At 38.1% G+C, this 25,205-nt stretch overlaps 1 protein-coding gene across 8 annotated transcripts in view; it reads right to left on the reverse strand.

The window, feature by feature from the left end:
- brd4 (bromodomain containing 4) overlaps positions 1–25,205 on the reverse strand; it is a 182,634-nt gene that overhangs the window by 92,637 nt on the left and 64,792 nt on the right. For all 8 annotated transcript variants that reach the window (XM_063035892.1, XM_063035888.1, XM_063035890.1 and 5 more), the window contains one exon: positions 9,487–9,624. In XM_063035892.1, the coding sequence (XP_062891962.1) occupies positions 9,487–9,624 (138 nt within the window). The remainder of the gene's footprint in view (positions 1–9,486; positions 9,625–25,205) is intronic.

Here is a 25,205-nt window from a genome sequence, read left to right on the forward strand (position 1 = left end):
TTTCATTTTTCAAGCCTTGCCCATTCACTCACTGTCACCATCTTCTTTAAGCTCCGCTGCATTATTTCAAAGGCCTTTGAAAGTCTGAAGCACACTGGATTACTCTTATTTTGTTTCAAGCTTTTAAAAATTTGGAATATTCGAACAGTTCTCAGTTTTATAAATGCACACCGACTCTGCCAAGTTCTTATTAGCTGCCTTGTTAGTATGTCCTCAACAGTACACTCTCGAAATCTTACCATGACCGACCTCAGACTAAGTTTTCTTTGGATTTCACGCATCTGCAGACTTTTGAGTTTTTTTCTTTCTTTTTAAATCTTTTTATTGAGTAAGTATACAAAAAAGGTAAGCCATATAAACATTAATACAATGTTAAAGTATAATAAAATTCCAAAAGATAACAATACCAAAAAGAAAATACTACAAACAATGTAATTTAAGCATAAGAAACCAAGATAACATAATAGTATACTAGATTTTATATATATCAATGGAAAAAAAGAAAAAAAAAACCCCAAAAAAAAACCCACCGTGCAACTAACTAAAAGCTAAGCAAAGCAATGGGCTAACTTGAAACCAAACAGAGTTAAACTTAAAATCACGTCCTCAATCCCGACCTCCATTAAAACAGTGAAAAAAAAACAAGAAGGGTAAATATTACATTAAATGAAAATATCGAATAAAAGGTCCCCAAATCTGTTCAAATTTAAATGAAGAATCATAAAGGTTACTTCTAATTTTCTCCAGATTCAAACATAAAATCGTCTGAGAAAACCAAAAAAAGGTAGTTGGAGCATTAAGCTCTTTCCAATGTTGTAAAATACATCTTTTCGCCATTAAAGTAAGAAATGCAATCATTCTACGGGCTGAAGGGGAAAGATTACTAGAAATTTTAGGTAGTCCAAAGATAGCAGTAATAGGGTGAGGAGAGATATCTATATTTAATACCTTAGAAATAATATTGAAAATATCTCTCCAAAAAGTTTCCAAAGTAGGGCAAGACCAAAACATATGAGTTAAAGAGGCTATCTGCCCCGAACATCTATCACAGAAAGGATTAATATGCGAGTAAAAACGCGCTAACTTATCTTTGGACATATGTGCTCTATGCACCACTTTAAATTGAATTAGGGAATGTTTAGCACAAATAGAGGAAGTATTAACTAATTGTAAAATCTGCCCCCAATCATCCACAGAAATGGTAAGCCCCAATTCCTGTTCCCAATCTACCCTAATCTTATCAAATGGAGCTTTCCTGAGTTTCATAATAATATTATAAATCATAGCCGATGCACCTTTCTGACATGGATTAAGGTTAATTATCGAATCTAAAATATATATAGGAGGAAGCATTGGAAAGGAAGGAAGTATAGTACTTAGAAAATTTCTAACTTGTAAATATCTAAAAAAATGTATTCTTGATAGGTTATATTTATTAGATAATTGTTCAAAAGACATAAGGGAACCATCTAAAAATAAATCCAAAAACCGTAAAATACCCTTAGTCTTCCAAGTTTGAAAAGCGCGATCCGTAAAAGAGGGAGGAAAAAATATGTTACCTAAAATAGGAATCGCTAACCCGAATTGATTAAGATCAAAAAATTTTCTGAATTGAAACCAAATACGCAAAGCATATTTAACGATCGGGTTAGAGAGCTGCTTAAGGCGTTTCGAATCAAAAGGAAGAGATGAACCTAAAATAGAACCAAGTGTATAACCCTGAACAGATTGTAATTCCAATGCTACCCATTTAGGAATAGATAGTATATCCCGGTCAAGTAACCAAAATTTCATATGTCGAATATTAATAGCCCAATAATAAAATCTAAAGTTAGGTAATGCTAAACCTCCATCTCTCTTAGCTTTCTGTAAATGTATTTTACCCAGTCTCGGATTCTTATTCTGCCAAATAAATGAAGAAATTTTAGAGTCGACTTTATCAAAAAAAGATTTAGGAACGAAAATTGGTAATGCCTGAAACACATATAAAAATTTTGGCAAAAAAAACATCTTAACTGCATTAATACGACCAATCAAAGTTAAATATAAAGGAAACCATTTAGATGAAAGTTGAGTAATATGGTCTATTAATGGTAAAAAGTTAGTCTTAAATAAATCTTTATGTTTACAAGTAATTTTAATCCCAAGATATGAAAGGTAATTATTAATCAATTTAAATGGAAATTTATAATATAAGGGAAGATGTTTATTAATCGGAAAAAGTTCACTCTTACTAAGATTTAATTTATAACCTGAGAAAAGACCAAATTGTGCTAATAACTCTAAAACAGCAGGAATAGATCTCTCAGGATTAGAAATATATAAAAGTAAATCATCAGCATAGAGTGATAATTTATGGGACTTTAATCCCCGAGTTATCCCAGTAATATTTGAAGATTCTCGAATAGCAATTGCAAGAGGTTCTAATGCAATATCAAATAATAGGGAACTAAGAGGACAGCCTTGTCGAGTACCACGAAAGAGAGGAAAAAAAGGTGAGTTTAAAGAGTTAGTACGAACCGAGGCTACAGGGGAGTGATATAACAGTTTAATCCAGGATATAAATTTCAGGCTAAAATTAAACATTTCAAGCACCTTAAATAAATAAGGCCATTCTACTCTATCAAAAGCTTTCTCGGCATCTAAAGAAATAACACACTCAGGAACATTTTGTGAGGGAGTATAAACGATATTTAACAATGTACGAATATTATAAAAAGAGTAACGACCTTTAATAAAACCCGTTTGGTCTTCCGAAATAATAGAAGGAAGTACTTTTTCTAGTCTATTTGCTAATAACTTAGAAAAAACTTTAGAATCAACATTTAATAAAGATATTGGTCTATAAGATGCACATTGAGCAGGATCTTTATCCTTCTTTAGTATTAAAGAAATTGATGCTCTATTAAAAGATTCCGGAAGTTTACCAAGTTTCAAAGAAGCCTCAAAAACCTTATAGAGCCAAGGAATCAATAAAGAAGCAAAACATTTATAAAATTCAACGGTAAACCCATCAGGGCCAGGAGCTTTCCCCAGATTCATAGAAAAAATAACATTCTTAATCTCATCCATTGTAATGGAAGTATCTAATAAAGAAGACATATCCTGTGAAATCTGAGGAAAGTCTAACTTATCTAAAAAATCATTCATATATTTAGAATCTCGAGGAGACTCTGATTGATATAAAGAAGAATAAAAATCACAAAAGGTTTGATTAATCCCCACATGATCCAATATCAATCGATCATTTTGGTTATAAATCTGATTGATTTGAGATTTAACATAATTAGATTTCAGTTGATTAGCCAGCAGCTTGCCAATTTTATCACTGTGAACATAAAAATCACTTCTTGTTTTCTTTAATTGGTTTACAATCGAGGACGAGAGTAGTAAACTGTGTTCCATTTGAAGTTCAGTTCTTTGTTTGTATAGCTCCTCAGAAGGAGCCATAACATATTTCTTATCAATTTCTTTAATCTTGTCCACAATTGCCATCTCCTCCTGCTTCTGTTTCTTCCTCAAAGCAACGGAATACGAAATAATCTGACCCCGAATATAGGCTTTAAAAGTGTCCCAAAGAGTGTTAACCGAAATATCTTCTGTATGGTTAATTATAAAAAAAAGCTCAATCTGTTCATTCATAAAATTAACAAAGTCCGAGTCCTGAAGCAACAGCGAATTAAAACGCCATTGTCTATTGTTTGGTATATTGGCCATAATTTTAATAGAAAGCTTAAGTGGAGCATGATCCGAAATGGTTATAGAATCATAATCACATTTAATCACTGAAGGAATGAGACGAGAATCAATAAAAAAATAATCAATTCTTGAATAGGAATGATGAACATGTGAAAAAAAGGAAAAATCTTTTTCCTGAGGATGCAGAAAACGCCAAATATCCGTCGACCCAGAATCAGAAAGGAAAAAATTAATCAAATTTGCAGATTTATTAGGTAAAGTCCATAAAGGAGCCGAACGGTCCAAAGCTGGAGATAAACAGGTATTAAGATCTCCGCCCCAAATCAATGAAAACTCGTTCAAATTCGGAAACTGATCAAACAATGATTTATAAAATTCCGGACAATCCATATTAGGAGCATAAACATTAACCAAAACTACTTTTTTATTAAATAGTAAACCACTAACCAATAAAAATCTACCATTCGGATCAGAGATAATATCCTGTTGTATAAAAGTAACTGAGGAATCTATAAAAATAGAGACGCCTCGAATCTTAGCATTGGAGTTCGAATGAAATTGTTATCCCTTCCAGAATTTGAAAAAACGTAGTCTGTCCCCCCTCCGTACATGGGTCTCTTGTAAAAATAAAATTTGTGCTTTAAGTCTCCGGAACACTTTAAAAACTTTTTTTCTTTTAATAGGATGATTAAGACCATTAGTATTCCAGGAGACAAAATTAATAATAGACTCCATAAATCCTAAAGTCAACCCACGACAAGGAGGATTGACAATAGGCGCGACCCACAAACCCGGAGAGGAAACAGAACATACAAAAGATACCGGGGAAAAGGACGCAACCAGTACTTCAATAATGTATATAGCCCAAAGAAAAACAAACTAAAACGTGAAGCCCCTCCCGCCACCCCCCAGCCCAAGACCCCAAGGCAAAATCTAAAGCAGACCCGCCAGAAAGAAGCAAGCGCTAAAACTACCCCCATGACTTCCGGTATACGCTCCCTAAAAAAAAGGTATAAATATGAAAAGGATCAGCTAATTGTAAAACAGTAAAAAAATAAGTAAAAAAAAGTTAGCTCAATTAGAATACACACAGAACAGAACAAAAGCCGGAAAATATATATTAAAAAAAACCACAATAAACCTCAAACTCATGAATAGACACAGCAACAAAAAAAAATAGGATTATTAACATAAAGTGATTATAAAAAGCAAAACAGAATAAAATTTAAACAAAAACTACAAAATTTAAGGCCGCACAGGAAATACGTAAGATGACAAAAGGGAAGTAACCACCCAGAATCCCCTGGGAAAAGAAAGAAATGACGCAGTTAAAAAGAAAGTTTAGTAGCCATATTAAGAAATCGAAAGTAAACTTTTCTGCCCAAATAGGGCACAGAAAAAGTTAAAACCAACCAATTCACAGCCTCCGATCGACGGAGAAAATTAAAAAGAAAGCAATTAAGATGTTGGAGATGAAAGTTGATCCAGATAACTCTGGGCATCCGATGGAGAATCAAAAAAACGAAGGGCTCCATCTGACATGCGAATCCTTAGACGTGCAGGGTACAGCAGCGCTGGTCTTAAATCCATCTTATAGAATTCCGACATCACGGATCTGTAACGGACCCGTTGGTCCCAGATTGGTTTACTGAAATCTTCCACGAATCGGAACTTAAGATCCGAAAAATCAATGAAACCTTTAGATCGAGCGAATCGAAACAGTCTCTCCTTGTCTTGAAAGTAATGAAAACGTAAGATAACATGCCTAGGTCTATCTGACCTAGACGAGTATGATGGGATTCTGTGAACACGATCCAGTAGCGGTGGTTGGTCAGGAAATACAGTAGGGAATGCATCTTTTAAAAGTTGGGAGAAATATTTCATGGGGTTGTTACCTTCAGCGGCTTCCCTCACGCCAATCATTCGTAAATTCTGCCGTCGCATTCTAGATTCCAAGTCAGAGTTTTTAAAAGTCAAAAAGTCAAGTTTCTTCTTCATTACATTAATTGTTTCTTCGATTTTCCCCATTTTAAGCTCACTTTGTTGCGCGAATTTTTGAAGATCAGATATAGCCGACTGATGTTCCGCAATACATGTTTGCATCTTATCAATTAAATCGGCAATTTTCTGGAAATTAGTTGAGATTTCCGTATGAATCAGGTCTTTAACAGGGCCTGCAATTTCCGTACGAATCATCTCCCTAACAGAGGTTGAGATTTCCCTCTGAATTAACTCCGCTATCGCTTTCAAAGTCACCGGTGATTCAGTCGGAGGGAGATCCGTAGCTTTCGGTTTAACCGGAGGTTTACCATCCTTGCCGTCTTTCTCGTTCTTAGACATAGCAGATCTAAGTTCCATCCAGTTGTCGGAGAATTCAGTTTAATTCAAAGTATTGTAAGAGTTGATGCCTTAATGGTTAATTAAAGTATAGCTGACCATAGAGAAAAAAAACTCAGAGGTAATGGAGCGAGTCAAGAACGCAACTTCACTCCATGAGCGCTACCGGAAGTCTCCGACTTTTGAGTTTTTAATTGTTTTCTACTGCCCATTTTCTTTCATTTTTCTTGATTAGTAGGGGTAGATTATTTGTTATCTTCCAAACAGCTCAAGAATGGATGGATTGATGAACTGATTTTAGTTAAGACTTACATAACTTACATAGCTACTTCCTTTTAAAACCTTAGGTCCTCAAGATTTACCGGATGAGTGTTCTGTTAACGTTTCTAATACTTCTGTTAAACTGAGGTCAATTTCTTTCAGCTCTACATTCACTCTGGGTCTATCAAGTCACACATTTTTCAGGGAGGTTTGTTGTACTTTTTATCATTCCCAGGAGACAGAACACAAATAATTTCTGTCATTTCCTTATTCTTCAATGTAATTTCTCTTGTATCAGTCTATAAGGGACCCATATTAACTTTTGCTACTCTTGACTTTTTTCTATTTGCTGAAGCATTTACAGCCTGTGCTCATAACACTTGCTAGATTACCAAAGATTTTTTCACCTTCTGTTTAATTCAAAACTTTTCTGTTTTGCTAATGTTAAGACTTTTCCCTTTGATCCATTATATTTAATTTTAAAATCACGGTTGGACCTGTTGTGTTGTTGGGGTTTTCTGATTCCAAAATACATCTAATATGTATAGATCTTTAAACACTGGTCATTGTGGACTGTAATATCTTTTTAAAGTTTTTATTTACTCAATCCACCATTGCTACGTCATCCTTTGTAATTTATTTAAGATTCTAATTTAAATTTGAACTAAATATTTTACATCTTTATTTGACATTTCTGTATTTTGACTGCTCTTCCCTAAACGCCCCTTAACTACAATATTTTTAATTTAGTCCTTTCTCATTGGACAATACCAGAAGCAAAAAAGTTCTTTTGCATAGTAATCTAAAAAAGCACTCCATGAATTCATTCTCCACATTATCAGTACTCAAGTTTGGTCCCTATGTAGGATTAACTCCTGATATTATGGCATTATATTTCTTTCATACTCTAATTTCTGGTTTGTACCATGACCAAATATTTAATGGCCTACAGAAAACTTTCAATGTTTGCTGCCCCAGGCTGTGATGTAAAAATGTATTTAGGAGCTGATCAGCTGATGTTGTACACTAAGATAGTGTCTGTTTTTCTACCTCCAAATTATTTTGTTGCACATCTTCATGCCCTTTTATTCCTTTAATATCCAGAAGTTTATTATTGTTTTACAGCTACAGTTTTCCAGGATAGAGAAGTAAAAAAAATTCACCATCCTCAAATGATGGCACGTCCCTTCATCAAAGTCCTAAATGGCCTGCCCCTTAAAAGCTCTAGTCCTCAGCCAAGGAAACAATAAATCCTGCAGCAATCCTACGGTTTCTTCTAAGAAATTTACAAGTTTCAGAAATCACCTCTTCAAAATATAAAGACCAAATCAACTCTCATGGGACTAATGCAGGATCTTGACCCGAAGTGTCAGCTATCCCTTTGCCTCCATATATGCTGCCTGACCCACTGAGTTCTGCCAGCACCTGCTTCTTCTTGCTCTACTTCCACACGTTTACAGTTTCTTGTGTGAACGTACCCACATCTGAAGATGATCTCATTAATCTTCATTGCACCTCCTCTATTTCGTCTTTTGGGTAGAGACGATGGACATGATACTCTAAGTTGATGACTGAATGTGTTATTCTGCGTATTACTGAAATTACGTAACTCTGGAAGGTATATGGAAGAATGGTGGGCAGTTAAATCTGAAACCCTGAAAATTGAATTATGGTCTCAATCTGTAGGCCAAATACAATTCCAGACATCGCAACTGAAGAAAAGGTACAGCTTATTCTATGAACTGTTATGTCCATTTGCTAGATTCATTTAAAAGTTACTTTAAATCATGGCAAAGGAGTACAGAGGAGCACCAAGGTGCCATCTACTACAACTTCATCACTAATCATACTAAAGATCATCCTGCAGAAAACATTTCATCCAATTCAATAGCAGCTTTCTTCATTGGTTCTCCAGAATACTCAGGTCAATCAAAAGATAGATGAATTGTCAGAATATTTAGTTTCCAATTCCAAAATTAATGTCTCCAGGATAATCTTTTTCCCTCAGATAAGATCCAAAAATGCCAGACTTCTCAAAATGAACATTAAGTGCCTCCACGCTGAAAATAATCTTAAAATTGTAACTTGTTCTAGACAAATTTACTTAAGAAAACCCTTTTTTTAAACTGACACAAGTTTGTTCCCAATTATTTTAGATTTTAATGCTCGAGTCTCGCAGTACACTGCAAAGAACAAGTGGATTTCTAATATTCGGTTTACTTGTATTTCACACCAAGTCCTTGTTCTCTGCTGATTTATTAACTACAAACCTGCATATACTGGAGGTTGACTGTGCATTAATAAGATTGCTGACAAGTATGACAAATGCTTCAGAGCCTATTTCTGTGGTGAATCCCATTTGCCATGAGATGGATTGCACTTGATGCCTCTTGCAACCAGAGGTAACTACACTCACAATACTGACTGATTCCACAGCCTATGGGCTCACTTGAAATGAAGCTGAAACAGACTTTTAAAACCATAAATCAGCAATTTTTGTTATGTCTCTCCTCTCACTGTGAAAAGGGACACCCCTTTTCCCTTTATTTGGGGGTGGGGGGGAGCACGCGTACCTGTGGTATGTTGAATTGTCGGGTGAACAATTATTTTTTGTTGTACTGCAAATCATGGTCTTTATTAGGGACTTTGCTATTGCATGCTTGGTGGATGGAGGGTGCTGATGCTTTTTTGTGGAAGTGGGTGGGGGTGGGGGGGGTCATTGCTGTGCTGCTGCTTGTGTATGTGAGGGGAGTGGGGGCCTTTGGGGTTCTAACATTTTTAAACTGTCACTCATTCTTTGGGGCTTCTGTTTTCATGGATGTCTGTGAAGAACAAGAAATTCAGGATGTATATTGCATACATTTCTCTGATATTGAAAGTAACTACTCAACTGTTCTTGTATGACAAAATTTCAATCATGGAGCAAACAATTTACCAAAATTTCTACAAAAATCTCAGGTAGTCTGAGCTAGAAGACAATTACTTAAGCAGAAGAATCATATTTCAAAGAGCTCACCATTTTAGAAAAGGGGTTGTGTAAAGCAGAGAGAGCAACAATCTAAGTCATTACAAAACTTTTCCTTTTCATTTTGCACACGATCGATCCCAATGCTTTCACTTTCAATTACCTGCAACAAAAAGTGCCGCTTATTTTTCCACTATCTTGTTGAACATGCATCACAGTCTTACCTTATTGTAAATGTAACAGTTGGTAAACATGGTATTGAAGTCTTGAATACATTCCTGGGCGTTCAAGTAGTAGTTGTTTTCCAAGCGTTTTTTAATTGTTCCCATATCCATAGGATGTTTGATAATTTTATAATAATCCTGGAAAGAAAGTTGTAAAGATAAAATTTCAACTTTGAAAATAATTAAATTTTGCAGCACAATTTTGTCAGTGATTGGAGATAGTCATTCTTGCTTTTGGATTAAATTATGCAAGCAGTGATGAGCTGGAGCAGTGAAGAGAGACAACTCATTCATCAGCATCATGTTGCAGGTAGAGTGTATGGACTTTTGTGCTAAGGTTTACACATGGTCAATTTTAATGTTAATAAATCTGACTAGATAATGGTAGCAGTAACTTAAAATTGAAATTGAGCACTCCAAATTAACTACAGAACAGTCAAGACAGATAAATAGAAACCTCATTGAATCAATTTGTTGTTGGATTCATTAATAAACTGCAAGAAGTTTATCAGTGATGAACAATTTCAATTTCGTAGGCAAGTTCTACGAGACTATTAACAAAACAAGATCTTGTCAACATTATTTTCCAAAATAGTTTAAATTTATATGGAGGAAATATTCCTAGTCAGTTTATTTTTCTGAAATGTTGCTCAAAAGTCAATACAGTAAATAGATTAGACTAGCTTTGTCACATATACAAAACATCTAGAGTGAAATGTGCTGTTCACGTTAACAACCACAGTCTAAAGAGGTGCTGGGGTCAACCTGCAAGTGTTGCCATGCATCTGGAGCCAATGTAGCATGCACACAACTTACTGACCCTAACCCATACATCTTTAGAAGGTGGAGAAAACCAGAGCACCCCGCGTAATCCCACGCGGTCACAGGGAAAATGTACAAACTCCTTACAAAGAGGCTAGGATTAAACTGACTACTGGCACTGTAAAGCAGTGTGCTAAGTGCTACACTAAACGTAGAAAAGTGAAATCTACCTTTCTGTAAATTAACAGATGAAAAATATACAATTAGAAATGGTTTTGATCATGGTTAAAAACAATTTTGAATTCCTCATCTTCAATTCTGCAGTTAGGAGTAGCTATGAGAAATTAAGAGTTACAGGGAAATAAGGAGCAGCGCGATAGGACCAACAGAATTGGTCCCTGAGCGGGGGGAGCACAGGCCTAGTGGGTTGAATGACCAATGACAGTCTCCTGCATTGTTAAATGTATTATTGCTACAATACAATAGGGTAAATGACAGAAATTAAAAATTTCTGGAACATAAATGAGATACATTAGTTAATAGATGCATATGCAACAAGGTGCTCAACATTAACTGTCTACAGAAACACGTCCATAGGCAACCCAAAAGTGATCTCCCCCCCACCTTCCCTTTCTTAAGCAGTTTTCAGGTTTAAAGATAACTCAAAGATCTTGATGTCCGCACAGACAAAGAGTAACCACCCATTTATTGTCCCCACCAACCCATTTAACTGGACAACTGAATCCCTTCTCAATCTGGTCTCACCTTAACATAGATTTATCCATACTTCCAGTGATAAATTATGTAAAAGGGTTACCACGTTAGTTAAACAATAGCAGCCAGTTTTTCTGAAAGAAATCGCTGATGAGCAACAGATGTGCTAATTTTGTTGTTCAATGCTGAGCAATATTTCTTCTTGAAGGTAGCCAGCTAGGGTTTCAGGATGCTTATCTCCTTGTGCAGTCATGCGTAGAGATAGGACAGCTCCACTCTGTTTTGTATACGTGAGGCCATTATGCCTATTCTGTAATTTGTCTTTTTAGACTGTCATGTAGTAGATAACTTTGGCTCCAGCCTGTCTTGTGTGGGGGTATCTGAATGAATATATCCATTTGTAAGGGGAACTGTGAGTTAGTTGGTGGATTGGGCAGGAAGAGTCACATACTGTTCCTGTTTGAGTGACTAACTGAGTAAGCCCTGGGTGCTTTGAATAAAGAGTTTGTACTTATACGGTCTCTGAGTGACTTTATCCAGATTCGACTTCCACACCTGTTCTGCAATTAAAAGCCAATTTTATAACTCTTTCCCAGTTTCTAAGAGTGTTGCACTTGAAATGTTAACTTTCTTTCCACAGACCCAGCAACTATAGCCCATTAAATTTAACCTTGCAGTGGAGGAAAATTCAGAATGTTAACCAGACAAAGATAAAGCATTTAAATTGTGAATTGATGTGGAAAAGTCCCATGGATTTGCTTGAAGCAAATTTAAGTCATCTGAAAATTCTTCGACGAGGAAACAGAGAAGAAATTGTAGCATTATTTTCAAAAAAAAAGTGATGCATAATAAGCTGTCAACAAAATTGAAGCCTGTGGAATAAAAGACACAGTATCACGTATAAAAAATTTGTTAAGTAAAAAGAAAGCAGTTGTCAACAGTTTCCTTTGGAATGTAAGGAAGTATACATTAGTGCTCCCCAGTCGGCTGATACAAGAATCCCAGCCTTTGTCAATTTATATTCATAGCTCGGGCATATAGGATAAAGTAAACAAATTTGTAGATGTTAAAAAAGAGAAGCAAAATAAATTCAATAGGAAATGGAGAGCTTGTGGACTCATCAGGTAAAATTTAATATAGAAACCTGAAGGTTTACAATTACATAGAAAGACCAAAGAGGCAAAATAACTGGTGCTAAATTCTGGAAGTGATACTGGGACAGAGTTCTGGGTTACATGTGCCTGCACCACTGAAATGGGAAGGCATTATGAGATGCTGATGGCATATACAGGATTCTGGATTTTAGTACAGAAGCAAGGAGATCATAATGAACTTTAAAACACTACTTCAGCCAGACCTTTTATATTATGCCAGTTCTGCTTGTCAGTCTCAATACAAGTGAGAAGACTTTAGATAGATACAGGCAATTGGCCAAAAGACCAGAAATAGCAAGGGGACAATATTTTTCTTTTAAACAATGGATGCAGGGGAATTGTTAGAATATGAAATGTAGCGTTGTGTTGGGGTGGGGGGAGGGGGGAGCAAGAGGAGGCATTTTCAACTATGGCATTCAGAAGCGGGCAAGTACTAATAATTGAGGGCTATGAAGAGCAGGAGAGTGAAACTTGGTCAAATGCTCCTGCAAATGAGTCAAATAACCAGTTCTTGCCCTGTAATACAAGGTCTTCACATTCATAGGATAAATCATGTCACAAATTGTTGAAATAGCAGTGAACAAAGATTTTTAAAAATGTGTAACTATACAGGGAAAACAATTATAGCAACTTAGATAAACAGAAGCAGCCGAGGCGGTGCAGGCTCGAAGGGTCGAATGGCCTACTCCTGCACCTATTTTCTATGTTTCTATGTTTCTATGAGACATATCAGATCGAGTCCTCTGCATTCTTAAGTGGGAGGGTAAGCTGCCAGAGGTTGTGGTCCATGTAGGTATGGATAGGAAGAGTGACAAGGTTCTGCAAAGGGAGTTCAGGGAGTTAGGTGCTAAGTTAAAAAGGCAGGACCTCCAGGGTTGTGATCTCAGGATTGCTACCCATGCAGGTGAGGCCAGAAGTAGAGAAAATATACAGTTTAACACTTGGCAAAGTAGCTGGTGCAGGAGGGAGGGCATAAGATTTTTGTATCATTGGGTACTCTTCCAGGGAAGGTGGGACTTGTACAAAAGGGACGGTTTGAACCTGAACTTGAAGGGGACCAATATCCTAGCAGGAAGGTTTGCTAGTACCCTTGGGGTTTAAACTAGAGTTGCAGGGTAATGGGAATCAGAATGCCAGAACTGTTAGTGGAGATGTTGTGAAACATGTTAAGACCTCAGACAAAGTCAGGAACCAAAAAGTTGAGCAGGTGCGACTAATGCCCTGAGCCGCGTATATTACAATGCAAGAAGTATCGTAGGAAAGGCAGATGAACTCAGGGCATGAATGAACACCTGGAATTATGATATTGTGGCTATTAGTGAGACTGGCCAGGCCAGACAGCAACTATGGGCAGAGTAACCAGTTGGCGTTTCAGTCCGAGACCCTTCATTAGGACTGGAAAAAAATGATGAGAAGTCGGATTAAGAAGGTGGATTTTCAACATCTGCAAATTTTCTTGAGTTTGTTACCCCAAAAAGGTAGGTCCGGTCTGCAGGTTGAGATTCCAAATTGGAGAAAGACCAATTTTGATGGTATCTGAACAGATGTGGCAAGTGTAGATTGGTACAGGTTGCTTTCTGGCAAAGTACTTGGTAATTTGGGAGGTCTTCAAAAGGCACTAAACATAAAACAGGAAATTACAGGCCAGTGAGTATGACATCAGTAGTGGGAAAGTTATTGGAAGGTATTCTAATGGACCAGGCATAAACGATTTCAAAAGACATGAACTGATTAAGGATAGTCAGCATAGCTTTATGCATGGTAGGTCATGGCGAACCAATCTCAAGAGTTTTCCGAGGAAGTTACCACAAAAATGGATGAAGGCAAGGCAGTTGATGTTGTCTACATATACTTCAGCAAGGCAGTTGACATGGGAGGTTGCTCAAGAAGGTTCAGTCATTCGGCATTCAAGATGAGGTAGAAAACTGGATGAGACATTGGCTTCGTGGGAGAAGCCAGAGTGTGGTAGTAGATGGTTGACTCTGAATGGAGGCCTGTGATTAGTGGAGCGCCACAGGTATCGCTGCTGGGTCCGTTATTGTCATCTATATCAACAATATGGATGATAATGTGGTTAACTGGATCAGCAAATTTGCAGATAACACCACGATTGGGAGTGTGGTGGACAGTGAGGGTAACTATCAGAACTTGCAGTGAGATCTGGACCAACAGGGGAAAAAAATGGGCTGAAAAATGGCAGATGGAACTTAATGCAAACAAATGCAATGCGTTGCACTTTGGTAGGAGCAACCAGGGTAAGTCTTACACAGTGAACAGTAGGACTCCAAGGAGTGCAGTAAAACAAAGGAATCTGAGAATACAGGTCCATATTTGTTGAAAGTGGCATCACAGGTATATAGGGTCATAAAGAAAGCTTTCAGCACATTGGCCTTCATAAATCAAAGTATTGAGTACAAGGGATAGATGTTTTGAAGTTGCGTAAGACATTGGTGAGGCCTAATTTGGAGTGTTGTATCTGTTTTGGCTACCAACTATAGGAAAGATGTCATTAAGGTTAAAAGGATATTGCCAGATCTGGAAGACTTGAGTTATAACAGAAAATTTAATGAGTTAGAATTTTATTCCTTAGAATGTACAAGATTGAGAGGAGATGATAGAGGTATACAAAATTATGAGGGGTATTCATAGGATAAATGCAAGCAGGCTTTTTCTACTGAGGTTGCGTGAGACTATAACCAGAGGTCAGGAGTTAAGGGTGAATGGTGAAAAGTTTAAGGGGAAGATAAGGTGAAACTTCTTCAAAGGGTTGTGAGAGTGTGGAATGGCCTGCCAGCACAAGAGGTGCATCATTTGAACACTTAAGCAAAATTTGAATAGATACACAGATGGTAGGGGTACGGGGGTCTATGGGTGCAGGTCAACTGGAGTAGGCAGTTTAAATGGTTTGGTAAGGACTAGATGGGCCAAAGGGAGTTTCTGAGTTGTACTTTTCTATGACTCCATGACTCTAATAGACTTAAGCCAAAATATTAAAACCAAGCCTTCTCAATTGCATGTAAAATCTCATGGAATAATTCAAATGGGAGTGACACTCTCCTGGATCTCATTTATCCATATATCACAACAGCACAATTTAATTTCTCCAAGGTTTGGGAGGCAACGCCTCATTCTGGGTAGCCTCCAACTTGACAGTGTGAACAATAATTTCCTCCAGGTTCAAGTACTTTCTCTCCCCTCTTACCACCTGCCTCTGGTGTCCCTTCTTCCCTTTCTTCCATGGTCAGCTTAAATGTTTCCAAAGATTGAGTACCGAAGAGCAGCACAATTCAGACAAATTATTAAGAAACTTTAAAATGTCAGTTTATTGCACACCAAGTCAAAATTATTCAAGACAACCCACAATTTCAAAGCAATTTTAAATGCCAAGTCTGTGTCAGTTCCCCCTTGTGGTTTCGTTTCCAATACCGCTGGTTTGTTGGACTAAATTCACTTCATAAGACTTGGCAAATTTATCAGTTTACTTGATCTAAGTCAGTGAACCATACAGATTTACAACTACCCAGTGTTTACTTATGTTTGTCCAAAACTGTAAAGTATCCAAATGGCATGGAGTAACTGATACAACATAACTGGTGAGTGGAATAGTTTAATGAAATCTAATAACTACTTTGAAGTGAAAGCCTAAATACTTGATTTGACACGGTGACAGGAAATCTGAATTGTTAGCACCATCAGGACTTCAATTACTAATAAAGGAGTTCAATTCAATCATCTTACAATTGTGTATTTTTGGCCATCTTTATTGCAAAGAAATTAGCATTGATTTGGCTCACCAAATTATCCCCTCCCAACCTATCCAAATACATGAACAATTTGCACCACAGAATATTCATTGTTAAACTTAAAAGCACATCAACATATCACTGAAGCTGATAATTAGGCTATACAAAGTACCTTCTGAATACATGAAACTGGCTGAGTCACAGAAATGTGATGCAATTGGTTTCTTCTCAAGGTCAAGAAATAACTTCTATTTCATAGAATTAACTGGTCTGCTCTGTGTATTACTCAACATAATGAAAAATTTCAAAACATTTATTCGTTTCTGTATATAATTAACGAAACCAGCACTTAATGCCCATCCCTATCAGCCTCTGAGAGGTGATGGCTATACCACCTCCATGCACTGTTGCCATCCTTCTAGTAATGGTATAACAGTGCCAATGGTGCATGTATATGTACAGGAGTCAGTAACAACTGTGATGCATTTTCATATTGCAATGGTCTGTAAATTGGAGAAAAACCTACAGATAGTGGAGTTCCCGTGTGCTTGAAGTTCCTTGTCCTTTTATGTGTCTAAGGATGCAGGCTTGGATGGTGCATATAAAGTAATGCTACCCATCTTGCAGTGGATGGTACATACTGCAGTCGGTGTATGGAATTGGTGGAGTGAGTATCAAACAACTGCCTTGGATATTGTCAAATTTCTTAAGAGCTGTTAGTGGCAGATACAGGCAAGGGGAGAGTACTCCGTTACACTCCTGACTACGTTATTATAAATGATGGAAAGATGGCAAGTCTTTGAGGGGCCGTGAGTTTCTTGCAGCAGAATATCTAACTAACCTTTACCATGCCCCTATAGTAAACGTGTGAAACTGATTCTAGTCAATGGTGATCAGGAGCTAATTGTCTGCACTTCAAATGGTGCATTTTTCAACATGAATGCTGCCTGGCATTTTGTGGCACCGAAGTTACATGGCATTCAATGGTTCACACTTGAACGTTGTCCATCTCTGCACAAGCACGGTGGCGTTCAACAGTTCATGCTCAAGTGTTTTCCATCTCTAGCTCACTTGCAGTAGCAAAAAGAACTGAGCAACCAGCATTTTTGGCAAGTAGTTAAGCAGCTGAAGATGTATGTCTAAGATACTCCTCTGTTCTGGATGATTGGCTTTTTAACTATCAGTGAACTATAAATTCAGCCACTTCAGTGTTCTTCCTTTGATACCACTGACCTCAGTTTCATCAGAACTGGTTCTGATAGCTAAGGGTATACCGATTAAAAAGACCAGTTTGCACTTGGCCAACTTCTTCTGAACCAAATGTGCCTAGTGAATTTTAAGAACCAATGTTGTAGTTGCACTGCTACAGCTTGGCCAAAGGAGCAAGTAAATCTTGGAATCCTACAGCAAGGATCTTGTTTAGTTTCTTAGATATCTGTACCCAGCATTTTCAATGACATCACATGAAATGAGTTAAATTGGCTGAAGAGTGCTTCCAGGGTGAGGATCTCAGAAGGAAGCTGAGGATCACTCATTCAGCAATGCTGATCACAGCTGTGAATACTTCCCAATGCATGTTGTTCTTGCAGTTTAGCCGATTCTATGATGCAGATTACACAGACTGACACACTTCAGTTTTGGGTGTGTCTGGTGTTGCTTCCAGTATAATGGACCATAGAATATATATCTAGGTATACATATCTGCTATAGCTGATTGCTCACTGAACTTTGCTACCTGTTAATGTTGCCAGACTATCACCTTAAGTAAGATTGGGTGCACTGGATGTGAAAAAGTCAGCTTTGCCTTCACAAGATACATGTAGCAATCACTTCTAACAGCACTTATACCCCATGGGTTGATTGGTGATGAGGACAAATTGGGTTATCCTTCTTGCTGGTTCACTCCCTACTTGCTGCAGATCCAATTTGACAACTACATCGGTCAGGTCTCAGATGGCTTGAACAGCAACGGAATGACCAAACCATTCTTGCTACTGGATGCTGTAAACATTTGCAGACATATTCTGTTCAACTTTCAGTGCTTCTACTAAGGGAACTGCAGGTAGTACAGTTTCCTTGTCAATTTTCTAACTCATGGGATCTGGAACCACATTAACACCACAACAGACGACCACCTTTACCTATGAAGCATGTGCTTCCACCTCAGAGTTCTTGATGGAGACACTAGTACATCATATTAAAGGTTTGATTGTCTTAGTACAATTTGGCTGTGGAAAAGCTAATGATTTACCAGCTATCCCTGGGTTATGAATGTCCTACTAAGGGACACGTCTACATAATTATTAAATTCAGAAATCCAATGTTCCTCCAAATGGTAGAACTAGTTTCCCATCTCCGCACTTGTTAGCAATTGATTTTGCTTATCAGACTTTTGATACTATTTATCATGGAGGTACGATGATAGAGTGATCTCTCTGTATTTTCAAACTTAAAACACAAATCAACATATGCATCTGTAAAAACAAAACCCAATCATTACACGAGGACAGCTTGTATTCATCAGTTATTAGACGAATTACGCAGAATCAACTAGACTAGCAGGCAGTTTGTTGCATCCAAATCTGGTGGATGGGGCAATACCAGGTATCCAACTTCATTTTCCTTTTCAACACTGCCACAATTATTCAACTGACTGACTTCCTAGGCCACATTAGAGGATGTTTAGGAGCCAGACACATTGCTGGGCCTGGAAGGCACATCTTGTTCACACCAGGATCAACATTTAGTAGTTTCATGGTCATTTCAGATCATAAACTACCATATATGTGATTTGAAAATTGGGTTACTGAAACTAATGCACCACCACTAAGCCATAGAAAAACTTGAATTTTTACTAAACTCCATTATGAGACTGGTGTAACATAACAAACAGAGCAAAAGTATTACTTTCAATGTCGTCCCATTCCCAATAAAACTGGTGAAACTCCATCCTTAATATAAATCATAAAAACTTGCATAGCAAGAGATCAGAGGGAAAAAATGGAAAACATTTCTAAACACTATTTTGGATATTTACAATTCTTCCCCTAATCAGTTTGCTTTGCTCCCTGTTTTGGTTCCTTTAATTGTTTTAAAAACTAAAAAAAAAGTTTTAGATATCTGTACTGCTGACAATCACATTTTATTCCTCTCCTAATTGGAAGCCAGAATTCAGTTAAATTGTTCTGTTAGTACAAAGCTATCCTACAATTTGGTGGGGAGCTGAAACCTTAAAAATTAGTTTAGAACGTAAACAAAGCAACAAGCCATGAAAGGCTTGTTGTAAATTATCAGATCAGAAACCTAGAAATTTAAAATAATTCTTCTATTGGCATAGAAAGGTAGATGAATCCTACAACCCAAGTAGACAAGATAGTTAATTTTGTTTGTCAAGACACTGATATGGTACTACTTCCCCATGGAAAGGGCCACAAGCAGAAAACTGCAAGTCATCCCCAACAGATGGCAACGTTACATGGTGCCATTGGGAGTAAAAATTGTCAGTAAGGTTTGGGGCAAGGATTACAGTCAATGATGGCACGACACAGATTTTTTAATTTTAATTTTCCCCCCCACAGCAACCTGATATCTAGAAGCTCTAATCCAACAATTCACAAACTAGGAGTAAACACTTTGGAAACTGAAATTGCCAAGTCAGTAAATATCAGTGTTGATCTGGCTGTAAATGCAACTCCATATCACACTACCTACAGCAACCATTCATCCATCTAATCAAGAAGATATTTAACTTTTAAAAATAATCAGCTATTCTACTACCACCATGGTGAGGAAGTGAGCTACAATAATTTCCAAAATTCAAAACAAGTATGCCTGTCTAAATTGGGCAACATTTTCCTCCTACAAAAGGAAATATCTTCACATCCACCAGTCAGTATTTCAAGAATGTATTTCAATTTCCACCATTTTCTCAATTTCAACATACATAAATATAAACCGAACCAAATCTCATATTCTCCCATTCATGGTGGCAGTCTAGCAAGCCTCTACTCAACTACTTCCAATGCAATAAGATCCTTTCTTAATTAAGAGACAAGAACTATTCACAATCTTCCATGTATAGTCTCACCAATGCCTTCTCTAAATGAAGCGTAACCTTTCAACTTTGTTGTTCAATTCTCCGAACAAAGATTGCTAGCCTTCATATATTAACCTTTCATTAATTTTGCATTAGGCCACCAGATTTCACTTCATCTCAGAGCTCAACAATCTCTACCATTTTGTGAATCAGAATCAGGTTTATTATCACCGGCATGTGACGTGAAATTTGTTAACTTAGCAGCAGCAGTTCAATGCAATACAGAATTTAGCAGAGAGAAAAAAATAAATAAATAAAAGAAAAATAAAGTATAATCAATTACAGTATATGTATATTGAATAGATTTTTAAAAGTGCAAAAACAGAAATACTGTATATTAAAAAAGTGAGGTGGTGTCCAGAGATTCAATGTCTATTTAGGAATCGGATGGCAGAGGGGAAGAAGCTGTTCCTGAATTGCTGAGTGTGTGCCTTCAGGCTTCTGTACCTCCTACCTGATGGTAACAGTGAGAAAAGGGCATGCCCTGGGTGTTGGAGGTCCTTAATAATGGATGCTGCCTTTCTGAGACACCGCTCCCTAAAGAAGTCCTGGGTACTTTGTAGGCTAGTACTCAAGATAGAGCTGACTAGATTTACAACCTTCTGCAGCTTCTTTCAGTCCTGTGCAGTAGTCCCTCCACGGCACAACTATAGAAGTTTTTGAGTGTATTTGTTGACATGCCAAATCTCTTCAAACTCCTAATAAAGTATAGCTGCTGTCTTGCCTTCCTTATAACTACATTGAATACAAATGTAATTTTTGCTGCTAAAATGGATAATTTCAACATTTTCCCCAATATACATCTTCCAGACCCTTGCTCACTTACTCATCCTATCTTTGACCCATTGGGGATTTGTGTCCTCTTTACATCAACTTTCCTACCTACTTTTTGTGTCATCAGCAAATTCAACAACCATGAAGTTATACCTTCAGGTTAGTTACATAAGTTGTGAAGCTACAGTACAGTACTACCCTGTGGCAAAACTACTGATGACATCATGTCAATCATAAAAATCAACTAAACAAATTTAAAAAATGATATTACTCTCACTGATGCAACTTCATATTATAATTGGCCCCCAAGTAAAAGCCAATGCCTGAATATCAGAAACCTGCTGCAGTCAGATACAGGCTTTAATACTAAAAAAAACTTTTGAAAACATGGCTTTAATTTAATAGCTGATAATATTGCTCTCATTTGATTGTCGTAAACTTAGACAGGCAGGGATCAGACTCCATTGCAATACTTTCATATTTCCTTACAACCTGGAAGGCACTCATTTTTACCAAGAGCCTTTGCCAGTTCTCAGAATTCTCCCATTTCCATGAAATGTATTCAATCATACAGACCCATTCACACAATCTGATTGCGTGGATAGCCAGAGGCTTTTTCCCAGGGCTGAAAAGGCTAGCATGAGAGGGCATAGTTTTAAGGTACTTCGAAGTAGGTATAGAGGAGATATCAGGGGTAAGCATTTTTTTTCCCCAAAAACACAGAGAGTGATGAGTGCGTGGAATGGGCTGCCGGCGGCAGTGGTGGAGACGGAAACAATAGGGTCTTTGAAGAGACTCCTGGATGGGTACATGGAGCTCAGAAAAATGGAGGGCTATGGGTAAGCCTAGGTAGTTCTAAGGTAAGGACATGTTCAGCACAGCTTTGTGGGCCGAAGGGCCTGTAGGTTTTCTATGTTCCTATTTCCCAATCGATTCTTTCACCCGCTATCAATACTAGCAATTTATAGTCTTTGAGACGTACCTGGAAACTGGCATGCCCATGACACTCAGATGGTAACAAGAATGTAAAATTTACCCTGATAAAGGTTACAATTAAACACAGATCGCTGAAGCCATGAGACAGCTGCACTAATGCAGCACCACTATACTAGCTTTGGTCATTTAATTCCTTTGTTTAATGGACCTTGTTTTATGAACACTGCCCATCATATCAACAGTATTTAAAAACAATTAACTGCAGTGATAAAAAAGTAAATCCTGATTATCAAGGAATTTAAAAGATCTAATTAAAAATAAAAATCCTTACAAATCCCCCTTTCCTTTTAACAAATTCAACTAGGTTCCTAGCTGGTGTAAAATTACAATCCTGGATTGTAAAATTCTAAGTAAATTCATTACTTCTTCGGTTGTCCATTGAAATCTGATGACGACGTCCACTCCGTTAATGGTGAGATCTTTGATGACTATACAGTCCTATCCTGGACCCACAAGCTCTATTGCAGGTGGGACATGTATATGTACAGGTGGTGGTAGTGGTGGCAACCATGGCTGCATTTCTCCTGGCTCTCTTCTGCTGTCTTCTGATTGTTCTTTCCATCTCCAGAATACGAGCCCCGTCCCTACACAGCTATCGCCAAGTGGTACGGTCAGCAGCAACCTCCTCCAGGTCCTCGGGTCTGACCTTGCACTTCCTTAAAGCATTCTTCATCTGATCCTTATAGCGTTTCTTCAGCCCTCCAGCTGAGCGTCGACCATGATGTAGCTGGCTGTATAACACTCTGTGGGGTTGCCGACATGGGGGCATCCTTATCATGTGCCCCAGCCACTGCAGCTGACGCTGGGTGATTATGGCCTCAATACTTTTGTAGTTGGTCTTTACAAGTATTTCAGTGTGAGGTACCCGCTCATGTCAGGTAATTCCCAGGATATGATGGAGGCAGCTTATGTGGAAGTGCTCCAAGGACTTGATGTGACGGCTGTAGGTTACCCAAGCTTCACAGCTATAAAGGAGGGTGGTGACACAGACCGCTTGGTATACGGCGACCTTTGTGGAGGGACAAAGGCTCCTGTTCTGAAAGACTCTACGCTGAAGTCTCCCAAAGGCAGCTGATGCCTGTTTAATGCGGCTCTGGATGTCGTTGTCAATGCCGCTATCCTCAGAGAGAATGCTCCCCAGATATTTGAAAGATGGCACTGCTGACAGCTTTTCATCACCAACAGTGAAGGCAGGTAGAGTGGGTGGGACACTGGTACTCCACTGGCAAACCACTTCTGTCTTAGTGGTATTGACAGTCAGCCCCATCCTGCTGTACGCTCTCACGGGCACAGCAAGGAAGAGTCTGAAGATCCTCTGGAGTATGGGCCACAAGAGCACAGTCGTCTGCACACTGCAGCTCCAGGACCCACTCTCTACTGAGTTTGGTGGTTGCGTGAAGCCTCCCAATATCAAAGAGGTTGCCATCTAATCTGACATCCACTGCCACACCGCTGCTGTCTTCAATCTCGTTGTGGAGAAGCTTAGTAACACACAAGAGGAAGATGTTAAAGAGCACTGGTGCTAGTACACACCCCTGCCTCACCCCTGTGCGTACAAGGGTGGGAGTATTTGCTCACGGGGGTGTGTGTGTGTGTGTGTGTGTGTGTAGCCTCTAGTGCAGTACTGCTTTAGTTAGTGCATGCTGCATAGTGCTCTCTGCTTACAGCTATTGCCGCTGGCTAGCCTTCTTAATAAATTTAAGTATCTTGTAACACACAAACAACCACTTATGCAAATAGTCATAAAAGAAAATTTTATTTTTTTTGAAAATCCAAATAAAAAACTGTGCCAGATGTACTAAAATTCACAAGAAAACTTTCAAAGTTTCTTCTGTATTTCCAGCGAGATTCCAAGTTGTTGTTTCTTTTTCAGCTTTTCCAGTGGGGTTTACTCATTTCTACTAGTATACACCCACCTTCCACTGCACCTAATGTACATGCAACAACCAATTCTTACCTCTTCCCTGCTACCAATCAGAGCCTCAGACAATTTTCCAGGTGAAAAAGCAATCAACTGATACTTGAAATTCGCACATTGCATTCACTGTTCATCATTTACAATGGGGAGCACAAATGTATACTATATATATACCTTGGAGAAGATCAGTAATCTCCGAGCATAACCTAGATTACTTCTCAGAAGTGGTGAATTTTTGGAGTTCCGCCCCAGCAGGGCATGGAAGGTTAATTGAAGTATTTAAAGTAGAAGTGCATAAATATTTGATAGCTTGAAGAATATAGGGGTATGGAGAAATAGCTTAGAAGACAGCATACAACAGGAATTCTGCAGATGCTGGAAATTCAAGCAACACACATAAAAGTTGCTGGTGAACGCAGCAGGCCAGGCAGCATCTCTAGGAAGAAGTGCAGTCAACTTTTCAGGCCGAGACCCTTCGTCAGGACTAACTGAAGGAAGCAACCTTCAGTTAGTCCTGACGAAGGGTCTCGGCCTGAAATGTTGACTGCACTTCTTCCTAGAGATGCTGCCTGGCTTGCTGCGTTCACCAGCAACTTTTATGTGTGTTGTTAGAAGACAGCATAATCATATGAAACAGGATGGGCTCAGAAGACCCAATCGTGCTCTCCTGCTCCTATTTTCTTGTATATTTCATGAGCCAAGCTCCCAAATATCCTACACTTGGCCTCCTGGAGTGCTCCGATGAAATTCAATGCAAACTCTAGCAGTCCTTTCAGGTAAACGAAAGGACAGCTGTCCAGATTCAACATCTAACTTCAACAATTTTGAATAACAAACGAATCTAGCAAATGCAGCATTTCTCTTGTTGCTTCAAATATTCTGCTTCCTATGTTCATTTCTTTCTTGAGGGCTTGCTTCTGGACATGTACAACACTCTTGCATCCTTTGCCCTTTAACTGCTTCAACAAATCATCCCAGAGGTTTCCTATGTCCTCTTCCTTCAAAGCATTTTTAACTTTCTTCTAGTTCTGCAAGGTCAGTAACTTGAAACATTTACTATTTCTTTCCCCCCAACCTACTGGGTACTTACAGCATATTCTCCCAGTTCATATAAAAGATTCAAAGAAGTTAGACATTTCATATCTATAAAAATATTTATTAAACCCCTCATCAAGCTTCACCTATCATCTTTAGCTTCTACTCCCCTCTCCCCCTCCGCCCCCCTCCCACCACACCTACCTATTCTGGCTTCTTCCCCTTCCTTTCCAGTCTTTATGAAGGATCTCAGGCCAAAATTTTGTCTCTATCCCTTTCCATAGATGCTGCCTGACTTGCTGGGTTCACCCAGCATTTTGCATGTAACTCATATCTCTGAAGTATTTCTCAAGCACATGAAAAATAGCTTACTTCCAACGCCAAAGTTAATTTCAAAAATTTGTTCAAAAACATATGCTGGAAAGCTATAACCATCTGTTTCCCTCTCCAGAAATATTGCTTGGCCACCAATCACATTTTCAAAAACAATTCATCCTCCCAAGTTACTATAAGCTACCTCAGAAATT

This window comes from Mobula hypostoma, chromosome 29, assembly GCF_963921235.1.
Source record: "Mobula hypostoma chromosome 29, sMobHyp1.1, whole genome shotgun sequence".
Lineage (NCBI taxonomy): Eukaryota > Metazoa > Chordata > Chondrichthyes > Myliobatiformes > Myliobatidae > Mobula > Mobula hypostoma.